Consider the following 15,517-nt stretch of genomic DNA (forward strand, 5'->3'; position numbering starts at 1 on the left):
AAACAAAAAAACCCCAACAACTCTGTTCAATCAAAAGCAAAAGCAAAAGATTATAGAATGAGAAATCATTGCAAAACATATAACAAAGTATTATTTTTCAGTGTATAAAAAATAATTCCTATGAGAAGGGATAGGAAGGGGAAACAAAGGAGGAGGCAACCATGCTTGATAAGAAATGTACTCATTATCTTGCCCATGTAATTGTAACTCCTCTGTATGGTATTTTCACAATAAAAAACAATTCCTACACATCAATAAGAAAAAGCATGGTGGGGCTGGGAAGGTGGCTCAGTGGTAGTGCTTACCTTGCATGCATGAGGCCCTGGGTTCGATTCCCCAGCATCACATAAGCAAAAAGGAAAAAAGCCAGAAGTGGCGCTGTGGCTCAAGTGGTAGAGCTCTAGCCTTGAGCTGAAGAGCTGAGGGACAGCGTCCAGGCCCAGAGTTCAGGCCCCATGACCGGAGCCAAAAAAAAAAAAGAAAAAGAAAAAGCATGGTGGCTAAACTGACATGTTGAATGGTAAGTGTTTTGTACAATTACATAAAGATAGTAAAAATGTAATTTTAAAAAAGCATGGTGGCTCATGTCTTTAATCCCAGCCCTGAGACAGGAAGATTGTGAGTTTGTAGCCAGCCTGGGCAATATAGGTAGACCTGTCACCAAAATAAAACAAAAAAACCCATCATCAATAACAAAAACCCACCTAATAAAAAATAAGCAAAAGACAAAATGGGAATTTCATAGAAAAGCAAGCAAGTATAGCCAATGAAAGATGTTCACTCTCAGCCAGAAGCTAGCTGGTAGCTCCTGCATGTAATCCTAGCTACTCAGGAAGCTAAGATCTGACTATTGTGATTCAAAGCCAGCCCAGGCAGAAAACTCTCCAAGACTCTTATTTCCAATTAACCAGCAGAAAAACTAGAAGCTGAAGTGGGCTTTAGTGGTAGACTGCTAGCTTTGAGTGAAAAAGCTAAGAGATGGCACCCAGACCTAGAGTTCAAGCCTCAGTACTGGCACACACATACAAAAAAAAGCAGGGGAGGGAGGCTGGGAAGGTGGCTCAGTGGTAGAGCACTTGACTTGAATGCATGAAGCCCTGGGTTTGATTCCTCAACGCTACATAAACAGGGAAAAAAAGCCGGAAGTCGTGTTGTGGCTCAAGTGGTAAAGCGCTAACCTTGAGCTGAAATGCTGAGGGACAGTGCCCATGCCCAGAGTTCAGGCACCACAACCGGCCCCCCCCACCCAAAAAAAAGGTGGTGTTTGATATTACTATCAATCAGGTAATTTAATGCCATGTCACACATATCTGATTAGCAGAAAAAGTTTTCAGTTTAATAGCACTTCTGTTTAGCAGGGAGGGAGGTAGAGAAATGGGGATTTTTATATACTGTGGATAGGGCTAGTGATTGAAAGAATCAATGTGAAGTAGTAGAGTTGAAGATGTACATAGTCCAAAACAGAATAGGCTGTTCTAATGTAAACCACCAAGAGAAACTCTGTGATGTTGGAATGAACATACCAGCACTGACTAATAGCAAAACACTTCAACAGCCTAAATGCCCCTCAACAGAATGGAATATAAACAATTATTCAGATACTCCTTGACTGATCTCTTACTCTTTCCATATTTGTCACTCTAGTGACTTGCAAAAACTTTACTAGTAGCCGGGCGCTGGTGGCTCACGCCTGTAATCCTAGCTACTCAGGAGGCTGAGATCTGAGGATCGCGGTTCAAAGCCAGCCCGGGCAGGAGAGACCGTGAGACTCCTATCTCCAATAAACTACCAGAAAACCGGAAGTGGCGCTGTAGCTCAAGTGGTAGAGCGCTCGCCTTGAGCTGAAGAGCTTAGAGACAACGCCCAGGCCCAGAGTTCAAGCCCCACGACCCACAAAAAAAAAAAAAAAAAAAAAAAAAACTTTACTAGTAGAAAACCTGATATAGGGAATTTGCATGTGAGGCAAAGAGTGTTGGGGTCCAACACAGCTGACTGCCTATAAGATGTGATCCTTGGGGCTGGGAAGGTGGCTCAGTGATAGAGCGCTTGCCTTGCATGCATGAGGCCCTGGGTTCGATTCCTCAGCACTACATAAACAAAAAGAAAAAAGCCAGAAGTGACACTGTGGCTCAAGTGGTAGAGTGCTAGCCTTGAGCGGAAGAGCTGAGGGACAGCGCCCAGGCTGAGAGTTCAGGCCCCACGACTGGACCCCCCCCTCCCAAAAAAAAAAAAAAAACCTTAGCAAGATGTGATCCTTCACATCTCATGAGAATATTCTTTACAGTTATTTGCTATACATTTGTTGTCTCCTCCTTGTTAGTTAAAATTGTCTTCTAAGAAAGTGGGAAAGCCTGAGAAGAAACTATGTTGAAAGACAAGGCTATGCATAGGAAGGAAAGGGGAAGTAGGAGGAGGGAGGGCTCATGAGGGCTGATCAGTAACGGTGGAAGCTGAACCCTTGTCTGACAAGTGCAGGAGCTAATTATGGGGAAAAATAGCTCCATCCCATAAGAAAGTAGTTGATGCTTTACATGCATTTCTGTAATAATAGAAATACCTATACATGCCATCCAATATCACAGCCTTGGGCCAGCTCTTTTTTTTTTGCGTCCCGTCATGGGGCCTGAACTCTGGGCCTGGGCGTTGTCCCTCAGCTCTTCAGCTCAAGGCTAGCGCTCTACCACTTGAGACCAGCGCCACTTCTGGCTTTTTTCTTCTTGTTTATGTGGCGCTGAGGAATCGAACCCAGGGCCTCATGCATGCAAGACAAGCGCTCTACCACTGAGCCACCTTCCCAGCCCCTGGGCCAGCTCTTGTGTCTAGGACAAGAGAAGAATTGAATTTCTAATTTCCAATTGACTTACATTTACATTTAAATAAGCTGTGGGTTGGAGATAAGAGTCTCACAGACTTTCCTGCCCGGGCTGGCTTTGAACCATGATCCTCAGATCTCAGCTTCCTGAGTAGTTAGGATTACAGGTGTGAGCCATTGGCACCAAGCTAGAAATATGTAAACTATATACACATATAGGTATCTATATGTGTGTATGTATGTGTGTATATATGTGTATATGTGTGTATTTATACTTTTTTGGGGGGGCGGGGGTTGGTCATAGGGCTTGAACTCTAGGCCTGGGTACTGTCCCTCAGCTCTTCAGCTCAAGGCTAATACTCTACCACTTGAGCCACAGTGCCACTTGAGCTTTTTCTGTTTATGTGATGCTGTAGAATCGAACCCAGGGCCTGATGCATGAGAGGCAAGCACTCTACCACTGAGCCACCTTCCCAGCCTCACATAGTTTTTTTAATGAAGAAGATGGGCCAGGTCGGCACAGAGAAAAAGCATCCCTCACTGCCTCCTTGCCCATCAGACCGGCTGAGGGCCTTCTCTGGGTTCCCTAGACTTCTATGTTGTCCTGCCATGTCTCATCACTGTGACCTGATGTCACTTGTTGCCTTTCTCCCCACCAGCCGAGTTCTTCCTCTGCAGGCAGTGTGTGTGTTTTGGATGGCTAGTCGATTTCCTCCACACATGGTTCAGTGCTCTGTAAACAGTTAATGAAGGAATGCGCTTAGGATTCTTTAAGGAATTAGAGTCACCATCATTATTCTTTTATTCTGATGCCTGGTATGTGCCCTTGCCTGTGTGAGGCTCTGGGGATACAGAGGTGAATGTTCACAACCAGCACCCTGAACAAGTGTCCAGTGCTGGGGGGAGGGGGGACAACAGACCAGATTTTAGTAGGCATTGAGACATAAGCATAGCACAGGATGAGCCCATAGGGGCCCTAGGACAGCCTGAGAATAGGAAGAGCAAGTATGGCTTAGGCTGAGTGTTCAGGAATAGCTCTAGAGCCGGTCACCAATGGCTCACATCTCTAATCCTAGCTATTCAGAAGGCTGTGATCTGAGAATCATGGTGTGAAGCCAGCCTGCTCAGGAAAGTCTGTAAGACTTTTATTTCCAATTGATGACCAAGAAAAAAGGTGGAAGTAAAGCTGTGGCTCAAGTGGTAGAATGCCAGACTTGAGCAAAAAAAAAACCTCAGGGGCAGTACCCATGCCCTGAGTTCAAGCTGCAGGACCCCTTCCTCCACACTAAGTAGCTAGAGTTCTGTGGGTGGAGGAAGGAAAGGTATTCCTGGGGAATGTAGAGACCTGACGATGGGACCAAACATGGCAAATTCTAGGGACCTCATGAAGTTCCATCCTCCTGGAGAGTTGGTGGAAGGAATGAATTGGACAAGATAAGGCTGCAGAGAAGGCAGGAACCAGGACTTTCAGGGTCTTAAATGTCAATCTGGGAACAATGGGAACTCTAAAAAAGGTTTAAGCAGGTGTAGAATATTCTTGAGGTTGTGCTTTATAAAGATGGCCTGTCCTGGTGGCCCCACACTGGGGACCAGTGGGGGTGGAGCCAGCAGTCCAGGCAGGTGGTCAAGGCAGTGGGTATGGGGGAAAGACAGTGGGGGTGAGTGGGGAGATGCCTGGGAGATGGAGTTGGGGCTATTTAGGAGGTAGCATCAGCAGGTCTTAGGAAGATTGGATATGAATGTGAAGGAGAGGGAAGGAACACTTTGGTTAGTGCTCCAGAAACAGATTCTGAGGCAGAGGTTCAAGTTCAAGCTATTAATTTAGGAGGATGTTCTAAGGAGTAGAAGGAAGCCAACTCTGGGTGGTTACTAAGCAGAGCATCAATGGGAGGGAAGTCCTTTTGGAATCTCTGGAGCACTGTACAGAACATGCCCGGAAGATGTCCGTCCCCACTCCAATCCCTGGACAAGGAAGCTGGAGCATTTGTATATCAACCCTAGCAGTCACTGGATAAAGGCGGATGATTCTGGAATTTTCAGTACAAATGCCAGAGAAAGCCCCAAGGCCCAGTCTGAGTTTCTTAGAGTGAGAAGCTATTGGGTTGTAGGAAATGATGAAGACTGAAGATGATGGTAGGATCCATAGCAGCTACTGCAGGCTGAAGAGTCCTCTCTGCTTCCACAGGCTGAGTGGAAGCAAGGAGTTTGTAGGAGTTGGAGTGAGAGGTGGGTCGGGACTTGGTAGTCCTGACTGCTACCCAGCATCTCCTCTCGACCTTCAGCTTTTCTTGCCTGGTCTATGCACTGCCCCCAGATCCTCTCAGGTCGGCAGAGTACCAGCCTGAGACTGGAATATAGTCTCCAAGTGGTTGGAACCCTGTGCTCACATCTAGGTAGAGAAAGTTGGTGGCTTTTCAATAAAAACCCGATCCACTCAACCCAGGATTAGCAGTGGGCTGGATACACACATTTGAGACTTACCAATTTAGTTGGTCCTCCAGGCAGTAAGTAAGATGGCTTCCACTCTGTTTTGGGAAGGAGCTATCAGTAGAACGTAGGAAGAGGAGCTGCCCAGCACGGAGGCTGAGAAGTAGGATGAGAAGAAGAGCAATGTGGGGTCACTGAGACCAAGGAAGGTGGGCTTGGGAGAAGGAGGAAGTGGGTCCCCAGGAACCAGGTCCCATCCCCACAGCCCCAGGAGAGGTCCAGAATCCCTCTGTTAAACTGTGCCTGGAAGCAAATTTGCTTTCTCCTCTTCCTCTCCCACCCCCTCCTCCTCCTCCCTGTCTCAGACTCTGGAGCATCTGGCAGGTGTCCAGCAAGACTCACTGCTGGACAAGCTATGTCTGGTATTTTCAACAGTTCCTGAGACTTCCCCTGGCCCTATATGCCCAGCCTTGGGGTGCCTGTGGCCTCCTCTTGAGGCCAGTGCTTTCAAACCCAGCCTCAGCCTCAGAACCTCCACTCTCCTCCCGTAGACTCCCATTTGCCCTGTAGTCCAGCAACCCTGACTGCACTTGTCTGAAACGGAAGCAATTTCCTGGAAGCTGGTCCTTCACATTCTGTCCACGTTCCAGCTACCCAGCCAAGTGTCAGTTTACAAATTCATGGCCCAGGAATTCCTGCTCCAGCAGCTCTTCCTCAGGGCTCTGGGTTCCTTTCCTGTCTCTAAGCAAATGGATAAGAAACCCCATGTAGCATGCTCCTACCAGACCCATGCCATTGCAGCATGGCATGAAAGTTCACATGCTTCTGGTAGCCTTAAAAAGAGATTAATATGCCTGTGACAACAGAGGGGACAGTCCATCAATGTCTGCTGCTCAAACTGCCTGTGGCGTCTCGTGGAGCCTAGTTCATGAGTCAAACCTTGGACAAATCTTTTTACTTAGTGCCAACAGATCTTTGTCGCTTAAAAAAGAAATCATTAAGCTGGGGACTGGAGGCTTATGTCTGTAATCCTAGCTACTCAGGAGATCTGAGGTTTGCGATTTGAAGCCAGCCTGGGCAGAAAAGTCCACGAGACTCTTATCTCCAATAAACTACTCAGAAAAAAAGCCCTTTCTCTCTCTTCTCTCTCCCCTGTGGCTCAAGTGGTAGAGCACTAACTTTGAATGTAAAGAGGCTCAGGGACAGCACCCAGGCCCTTAGGTCAAGCCCCAGGATTGGCAAAAAAAAAAGAAAAGAAAGAAAGAAAAGGAACCATTAATGTATCAATTAATTAAAATAGGTGTTTATTAATATCTTATTGAATCTGAGATTCAACCAGATACTGTTTGGTGAAATAGTGTCAACTTCCCAATGAAAAAATATATTGTTTTCATTTCAGTGCTTTCAAAGAAAATTTAAAAATCAGTATGACATGGTTAGAAACAAGCTAATTTCTCTCCAAATAAATAAATTCTCTAAATAAATTGTAGCTTTTAAAATAGAAAGAAGACGCTTTTTGTGTATTAATGCAGAAAGATCTGCAAGAAATCTTCAGAGGAAAGGTATAAAAGTGGAGACAGATTTTTGTGTGCCCATAAAGGAAGAAAATCACATAACTTTTAAGATATAGATAGAGTATATGCACATTGCTTAGCTTTAGGCTGCTATTCTACCATTTGAGCTTATCCCTACCTCTGGCCTTTTGTTGGTTAGTTGGAGAAGAGTCTCTTGAATTTGTCTACTTGGCTGGCTTTAAACCAAGATCCTCAGATCTCAGCCTCCTGAGTACCCAGGATTACAGGCATAATTCACCAGAGAATGTGTATATCTAGCCCAGAGAAAGAGAGAATGTCTCCTTCCTCTGCCTTTTTGTTGTACCCAGGCACTCAATGGATTGGCTGATGCTCACTCACATTGAGGTGGACCATCTATACCACTCAGTCCAACAATTCAAATGTTGGTGTCTTTCAGAAACACACACACACACACACACACACACACACACTCACCACAGAATGTTTTGCTAGCTCTCCAGCACCCATTAATCCAGTCAAGTTGACATCTAGAATTATCTATAACAGATGTCCAGAATTCTTGTTCCTTGGGCTTTAAAACAGAAGTTCAGCATAAACCCCATTTTGAAATAGCAAATATTTCCTTAAACATCCTGGAAAAAGTATGTCTGAAATACATGAGCTTTACAGATTCAAAGAAAAGAGAAATGAGACAGAGCTGCAGGTGCTAAAAGGTTAGTGGTAAGCTGACTAAACGAAAGTAAAAGAAATGAAGACTGGGACCTGGGATAGCATGATCTCCACAGTAAAAACCACTACTCTAGCCAGGTGCCAGTGGCTCATCCCTATAATCCTAGCTACATAGGAGGCTGAGATCTGAGGGTTGCGGTTCAAAGCCAGCCAGAGCAAGAAAGTCTGTGAGACCCTTATCTCCAATAAACCACCAGAAAACTGGAAGTGGCTCTGTGGCTCAAGTGCTAGCCTTGAGCTGAAGAGCTGAGGGACAGCGCCCAAGCCCAGAGTTCAAGCCCCATGACTGACAATTAAAAAAACAAAACCCTACTACTCTATTGACAGGTACTGGCACAAGAGACAGAAGACCAGTAGGTGGCTGTCATGCAGATAATAGTTGGGTGATGTCATCACTGCAGGCCAGCCTGGGCCATGTGTGGCTCTCTCTCTCCCTCTACTCCCTTTCCCTTTCCTCTCCCTGATGAAGTGGGGTGGCCTCACATAATGGTGGATTATAGGTGGCCACAAAGCAATCACAGGCTATGAACATCAACACCTATTATTTAGAAAATTAATAAAGAGCCTCAGCTAAGTTGTACACCTGCCAGGAGAGATAATGTTCTTTGATACAAAAGCCATCTTTGGGGCTGGGAAGGTGGCTCAGTGGTAGAGCGCTTGCCTTGCATGTCAGAGGCCCTGGGTTCGATTCCTCAGCACCACATAAGCAAAAAGAAAAAAGCCGGAAGTGGCGTTGTGGCTCAAGTGGTAGAGCGCTAGCCTTGGGCTGAAGAGCTGAGAGACAGCGCCCAGGCCCAGAGTTCAGACCCCACGACCAGACCCCCCCCCCAAAAAAAAGCCATCTTCATTTGGGGTCAAAATAGAGCAATGAAATATGGGAAGAGTATCAAAGCAAAAACCACGACATGATGGCAATGCCTAACACAGATAGGATAAATCCAGGTCCTGAGAGATCATTTCACCAGGCATCCAACTTAGGAAGTTCTATTCCCCCCACCCCGCAATACATCTCCTTTTTTATCTGTAATAAATCTGATGATTCCCATAGTGCTAGGTCCAGGGTGAACAGGGGAAATGGTTTTGTCTCTTCTGTTTTCCCATTTCCTGTTTTCTTTCACAATGGCCTGTGGACATTTAGGGAGTTTGGGCTTTGTATCTTAGTAGTACCGAGAAGAGATGGGACCATGGCTTTGATTTCACTGCCAAAACAAAAGAAATATAATGAAAAGCACATGTATGATTTCAAATTTTCAAGAAAGCACATTACAAAAGAAATGAGCGGAATTAATTTTACTAATATATTTTATTTAATCCAGTCTATCTAAAGTATTATAATTGCAATATGTAATCTGTATTCAAAACTCAAAATTGACAATTTTTTAAAAGGGAGGAATGATTGATCTTAGTTCATGATTTCAGTCCATCATGACAGGAGAGCTGCTCACATCATTGTAGGCAGAAAACAGAGAGAAAATGCTAAAAGATGTCAAATCTGTGATCTTTTTTCCTTCTGCAGTATTAGGGATCAAATTCATGGCCTTGTACTTGCTAGGCAGGTGCTATACCATTTGAGTCATGCCTCCAGACCCTTTGTTTGTGTGCCCATCCTGGGGATTGAACTCAGGGTCTGGATGCTGTCCTTGAGCTGTTGTTTTCAACTCTAACAAGCCACAGCTCCACTTCTCACTGACTTTCCTGCTTGGGGTTGGCTTTGAACTACAATCCTCAATCTCAACCTCCTGAGTATCTACGATTATAGATGTGAGCCATTAGTGCTCACCTTTCCAAACCCTTTGTGTCTTAGTTATTTTTGAGGTAGGGTCTAGGTTTATGCCCCTGTTGACTTGGACTGTGATCTTCCTACTTGAGCTATTCTGCATTGCTGGGGATGGTAGGCATGTAGCATCTTTTCTAGCCACTGGTTTAAAAAGAGCCTTAATGGCCTTTCCTTTTGGCTGGAACTGCCATCTTCCAGTAATTTGCCAAAATGACGAACACAAAGGGAAAGAGGAGAGGTACTCGGTACATGTTCTCTAGACCCTTCCGGAAACATGGAGTTGTTCCTTTGGCCACGTACATGAGAATCTACAAGAAGGGTGATATTGTAGACATCAAGGGAATGGGTACTGTTCAAAAAGGAATGCCCCACAAATGTTATCATGGCAAAACTGGAAGGGTCTATAATGTTACCCAGCATGCTGTTGGCATTGTTGTGAACAAGCAAGTTAAGAGCAAGATCCTTGCCAAGAGGATTAATGTGCGAATTGAGCATATTAAACACTCTAAGAGCCGAGATAGCTTCCTGAAACGAATGAAAGAAAATGACCAGAAAAAGAAGGAAGCCAAAGAGAAAGGAACTTGGGTTCAACTGAAGCACCAGCCAGCTCTACCCAGAGAAGCACATTTTGTGAGAACCAACGGAAAGGAACCTGAGCTATTGGAACCTATTCCCTATGAATTCATGGCCTAAGAGATGTTAAAAAATAAAAGACTGCTGGACTATAAAAATGAAAAAAAAAAAAAGAGTCTTAATGAACTTTTATGCCCAGGTTGGTCTTGAACCACTACTCTGTGATCTCCATCTCTCAAATAGCTAGGTTACAGGCGTAAACTACAGCACCCAGCTAAAATTGAGATATTTTACAATTATTTTGTACTATCTTCAAAGTTAATTGGTGTTTTATACTTATAACACATCTTAATTCATATGAGCCAAATTTCAAATGCTTAACACTATAGTAGTTGCTACATAATAGACAAACCAAGCCAGGATATGTTACTTTATTAGAGTGGACAAAATAATGCTTACTTCTATCATCCCTCTTCATTTATTGCTTGAATTCTTCTATCTAGAACTTCTCATACTAGATGTCATAGCACACAACAGTAATCTCAGTGCATTGGAGGTTGAAGCAGGACTATGGCAAGTTCCTGTCAGTCTGGGCTACATAATGAGTCCTGCTGCTGCTGCTGCTAATGATGATGATAATGATGATGATTGTTTTGTGGTACTGAGTATTAAATTCAGGGCCTTTTACTTATATAAGCACTCTACTACTAGACCCTTGCCCCCAGTCTAATTTTGTTTTTGGTGGTACTAAGGTTTGAACTCAGAGCCTTGGTCTTCCTAGGTAAGCTTTTTCAGGTACATGCATCACTTACTCAGTTTTTTCTGCTTTCTTCATTTCTCAAGTACAGTCTCACATTTAAGCCTGGTCTGCCTGGAGTGTCATTCTTCTGTTTGTGCTTCCTCTGTTGCTAGATGATAGGCACACACCATTTTACCCAGCTATTTATTGATTGAGATGGGGCTTCACAAACTTTTTATTTTTTGGCAGGGGTTGGCCTCAAATTGTGAGCCTTCTGATCTCTGCCTGTGGAAGAAGAGGATTATAGGTATGAGCCTCAGCACTGAATGCTCCAAAGTGTGTGTGTGTGTGTGTGTGTGTGTGTGTGTGTGTGTGTGTGTGTGTGTGTGTGTGTGTGTACATGTGCATGCTGGTCCTGAGGCTTGAACTAGGTGCTTGAGCACTATCTCTGAGGATTTTTTGCTCAAGGGGAACTCTACCATTTGAACCACAGCTTTACTTCCAGCTTTTTGGTAATTAATTGGAGATAAGCATCTCACAGGAGTTTCCTGCCTGGGCTGGATTCCAACTGCGACCTTCAGATCTCAGCCTCCTGAGCACCTAGGATTACAGGCATGAGCCACCAGTGCTTGACTTCAGTTTTTTGGTTTTTTTTTTTTTTTGGATAGTCAAAATACTGCATCTAGCAAAGGAAGAGGTGACATTGTCAAAAAAGAATGTACTCTTTACCTGACTTATGTAACTGTAACCCTCTGTACATCACCTTTATTTTTTTTTTTTTTTTTTTTTTTTTTTTTTTTTAGTATTGTATCGTTTTTTGTAATACTGAAGGTAGTTTGCGGAAAGAGTATTCATGTGATCTGAGAAAATGATCTGGGAAATCTCCATTCCCTAATTTCAACCTGTTTAAAAGTCCTCCACAAAACGCCATCTCCAGGATAGAAGGCCAGGGCTCCTTGAACATGGGTAGAAAGTTTCCTTCAGGGGACAGCCATATAAGTCTTATCCAGATAGTGTAAGACACACCACAATCCTATTGGCTATTACTAAAACCATTGCCCTGTGTGTGTGTTTTGGTATCTGATGCTGACTCCCCACTGTAATTTTGACTCTTTGCTATATTCCTTGCACACAGATGGTATCCATATTGTGTGTCCTCTGATGCCTGAGGAGATTCGATTTCCTACTGAAGGCCCGAGCACATTTCCTGCAAATATAAGGCTTCTCTCCCGAGTGTGTCCTCTGGTGTCTAAGGAGGTGTGACTGCCGGCTAAAGCCTTGCCCACACTCCCTACACATGTGCACCTTGTTCCCCGAGTGTGCCCTCTCATGTTTAATGAGAGTGAGCTTATCACAAAAGCCTTGCCCACACTCCCTGCACACTGAATCACCTGAGTGTGCCCTCTTGTGTCGAAATAGGTTAGGCTTTTGCCGAAATCTTTGACCACACTCCCTGCACATGAAAGGCTTTTCCCCCGAATGTATCCTCTGGTTGTACATCACCTTTATAATAACAATTTAAAAATACTTCATCTATAGTTAGTTAAGTTCTTTTAAATCGGTTCCTATAAACACATTAGTAGTACTGACACTTGTTTTTTTAATATGATTAAAATGTTCTGGGCCTATCCCACATATTTCTTGCCTCAAACTTAGAAAACTAGAAATAGGAAATAATTTTTTATTCAAGAGAAGACTACATCACATTTCCAATTCCAATTTAAGATTGCAGTAGTTTTCTTAAATATCTTTTTTGTTTGTTTGTTTTGCTAGTCCTGGGGCTTGAACTTAAGGCCTGGGCACTGTCCTTGAGCTTCTTTTTACTCAAGGCTAGTGCTCTACACTTGAGCCACAGTGTCACTTTTAGGTTTTTCCATTTATATGGTACTGAGGAATTGAACCCAGGGCTTCATGCATGTTAGGCAAGCACTCTTCCACTAAGCCACATTCCCAACCCTTCTTAATATCTAGTTTTTTATCTGTATCTCTTTTCTGCTGAAAATCTTGGTTTTCAAACTGAGTGCTGTCTTGAAAGACATCTTGGAGATTCTGTCTCAAAAATAAACAGCAAAATACAGGGCTGGAATTGTGGCTCAAGGGGTTGAACACCAGCCAAGCAAACAAGTTGATTGCAAGGCCCTGGGTTCAAGCCCTACTACTGCCAAAAAAAAAAAAAAAAAGAAAAAGAAAGAAAGAAAAGGAAAAAAAGGAAGAAAATCTTGATTTTCAAAAAAACATTTATATGAACACCTATGTTTATCCTACTATATGTGCTAGTTTCAAACCACAAACAACTAATGTCATTACTCATTATATGACTATAAATATTGCTTAAAACTTCTTCATGGTTTTCTTTGGTCTTTAGAAATGATCCCTCTTAAATAATGGTTCATTTTTAAAAAAGTAAACATGTATGGAAAAAGAAAATATAATCACAGAGGCTATAAGATGTTGCTGGGATAATACTTTGGACATCATGAAAATGTAAGCATTGACTAATCAGAACTTCTGGGAGGAAGGGGAGGAGGGGCAGGAAGGGGAAGGGCAGAGAAGGAGGAAGGAAGACAGGGAAGAGGGAAGGGGGCTCTACAGACAAAGGGGTGGCACAGGAAGGTGAGGGGTTTGGACTCTGGAGCCCTAAACATCCCATGAGACCAGAGCTCAGCTTCTCTGCTTTCTCTGGCAGAGGGTCATTTCCTAATCTACTTAATTCTAAGCAAATGATGTGGCGTCTGCTCAGCTCAGTCCCTAGTCTTAGGACAAATGGCCCCAATTAAAGGTTCATCCTAAGGGAATTCAGGGGAAGAGGAAAAAAAAGCATTAATCAAATAAATGCCCAGATGTCCTGGGTCTGGCTGATGACTGGCTGGGGCAGTGCTCTTCCCCCACTCTACCCAGCCCTCTCCCAGGAAATGTTTTTGAACCATCTGGCCTCATCCTCCATCCTCCACGTCACCCACTGGACCAGCCCTGCCACTGCCCACTTGACTTTTTCTAGACTCTGGGTACACTGTCTACAAAACCTTGCAGGCATCCTCTGATTCTTCACTTCATTTCCCATCTGCTTCAGCAGGAGGCTGCTTGGCACATCCTTCAGCATACACCTGGCATTCTCACCTCCATTGCTGCCTCCTGGCCCCAGCCCCACACTACTTACTGGATTTCAGCAACAGCTCTTCCCTGCTCTCAAGGGTTCTGTCTTTGCCTGAAGCTGGACTTGCTTTCCAAAATGGCAGTCAGATTGGTTCTTGTACTCAAATCTCACCGTGGCTTCCTATCGGCTCCGTGCCCTACAGGATCTCTGGGATCTGGGTCCATTCCACCCCAGACATGGGTGTCCTTTCAGAGGCATTCGTGGCTTTTTAGGAATTAGTCCCACTCTCAGGAAAGCCCTTCACTATTGGCTAGCTCCCGCACCTCCTTCTAATATTTGCTTAAATGCTGTCTTTGAGGTGCCATTCCTGAAGTTCCCATGATTATCCTTTTTAAAACTCCAACCTTTCTGCCCTCCCCTCTTCCTGCTCCAGGTTTTTCCATAACCTTTCAACATGCTATATAATTTATATTTTATTACATCTATATATGTGTTTATTATCTACCTCCCACCATTAAGCTCAAGGGCAGCATCTTTGACTTTTGATTATTTCTTTCCAAGTATATTGACCAATATTTGGCATATTGTAGGTACTTGTGAAATATTTGTTGAATAAATGAATGAATCGTCAACACTGATAAGATTCTTTTTTTTTCTTTTTTTTTTTAAAAAAAATTTTATTGTGAAAATACTGTACAGAGGGGTTACAATTACATGGGCAAGAACATGATAAGATTCTTGCTCATGGGGTTAGGAAGGTGGCTCAGTGGTAGAGCGCTTGCCTTGCATATCTGAGGCCCTGGGTTTGATTGCTCAGCACCACATAAGCAAAAAGAAAAAAAGCCGGAAGTGGCGCTGTGGCTCAAGTGGTAGAGTGCTAGCCTTGAGCTGAATAGCTGAGGGACAGCGTCCAGGCCCAGAGTTCAGGCCCCACGACTGGACCCAAAGAAAAAAAAAGATTCTTGCTTAGAGGGCCATTGTGAAACTTACATGAAATAATTTGGTTCACTTTGTAAGGAAAGGAAGTAACGTGTAACATGTGCCTACTGGTGCTAGGTGCTCTTCAAAGGTTTTCACAGTTTATCTCATTTATTCATCAGTATGAGCCATGTTCATTTATTCACCCATTTATTTATTTATTCATTAGTCCAACAAGTGATCACTATGTATCTACTATGTGCCAAGTGCCATTCTGAGTACAGAGGGTAAAACAGGAAGCTATTACTCTGCTACCTCTGGAAACATTTGTAACGGATGATGAAAAAATATTAAGTATAAATTTTCCTTTTTTTTTGGTCCGGTCTCTGTCCCTCAGCTCTTCAGCTCAAGGCTAGTGCTCTACCACTTGAGCCACAGTGCCACTTCCGGCTTTTTTCTTTTTGCTTATGTGGTGCTGAGGAATCGAACCCAGGGCCTCATGCATGCAAGGCAGGCGCTCTACCACTGAGCCACCTTCCCAGCCCCAAATTTTCCTTCTTATACTACTCCTTTTTTTTATGTGGTACTGATGTTTGAACTGAGGTCTTCTTGACTGCTAGGCAGGCACTCTTCCAATCTATTTGCATTACAACATTAGTCCTTTCACTTTAGTTTTTCCTTCCTTCCTTCCTTCCTTCTTTTCTTCCTTCCTTCCTTTCTTTTTCTTTTGTTGAACTCAAGATCTAGGCACTGTTCCCTGAGCTCTTTTTGCTCAAGGCTAGCACTCTACCACTTTGATCCACAGCACCACTTCTTGTTTTCTGGTGGTTAATTGGAGATAAGAGTTTCACAGGGAAGGGACAGCTGGGGGTCTGGCCATCAGGGAAGCGCAGCGGCGAGTCTGGCCAGGAAG

The 15,517-nt window shown here is 43.8% G+C and overlaps 1 protein-coding gene across 1 annotated transcript; it reads left to right on the plus strand.

Moving 5' to 3' along the window:
• Window positions 1-9,449: 9,449 nt before the first annotated feature.
• On the plus strand, window positions 9,450-9,980 carry LOC122115206 (60S ribosomal protein L21-like). The gene has a single exon (XM_042688550.1). It carries the CDS (start codon window positions 9,491-9,493, stop codon window positions 9,971-9,973), a length of 483 nt encoding a protein of 160 aa, XP_042544484.1. The 5' UTR covers window positions 9,450-9,490; the 3' UTR covers window positions 9,974-9,980.
• Window positions 9,981-15,517: the final 5,537 nt, after the last annotated feature.

The sequence above is a fragment of the Dipodomys spectabilis genome, unplaced genomic scaffold, assembly GCF_019054845.1.
Source record: "Dipodomys spectabilis isolate Male_0828 unplaced genomic scaffold, ASM1905484v1 ptg000003l, whole genome shotgun sequence".
Taxonomy (NCBI): domain Eukaryota; kingdom Metazoa; phylum Chordata; class Mammalia; order Rodentia; family Heteromyidae; genus Dipodomys; species Dipodomys spectabilis.

Bases quoted from the DNA above. Each gene is read 5' to 3' on its own strand.
- LOC122115206 (XM_042688550.1), top strand. From the start codon at position 9,491: ATGACGAACACAAAGGGAAAGAGGAGAGGTACTCGGTACATGTTCTCT.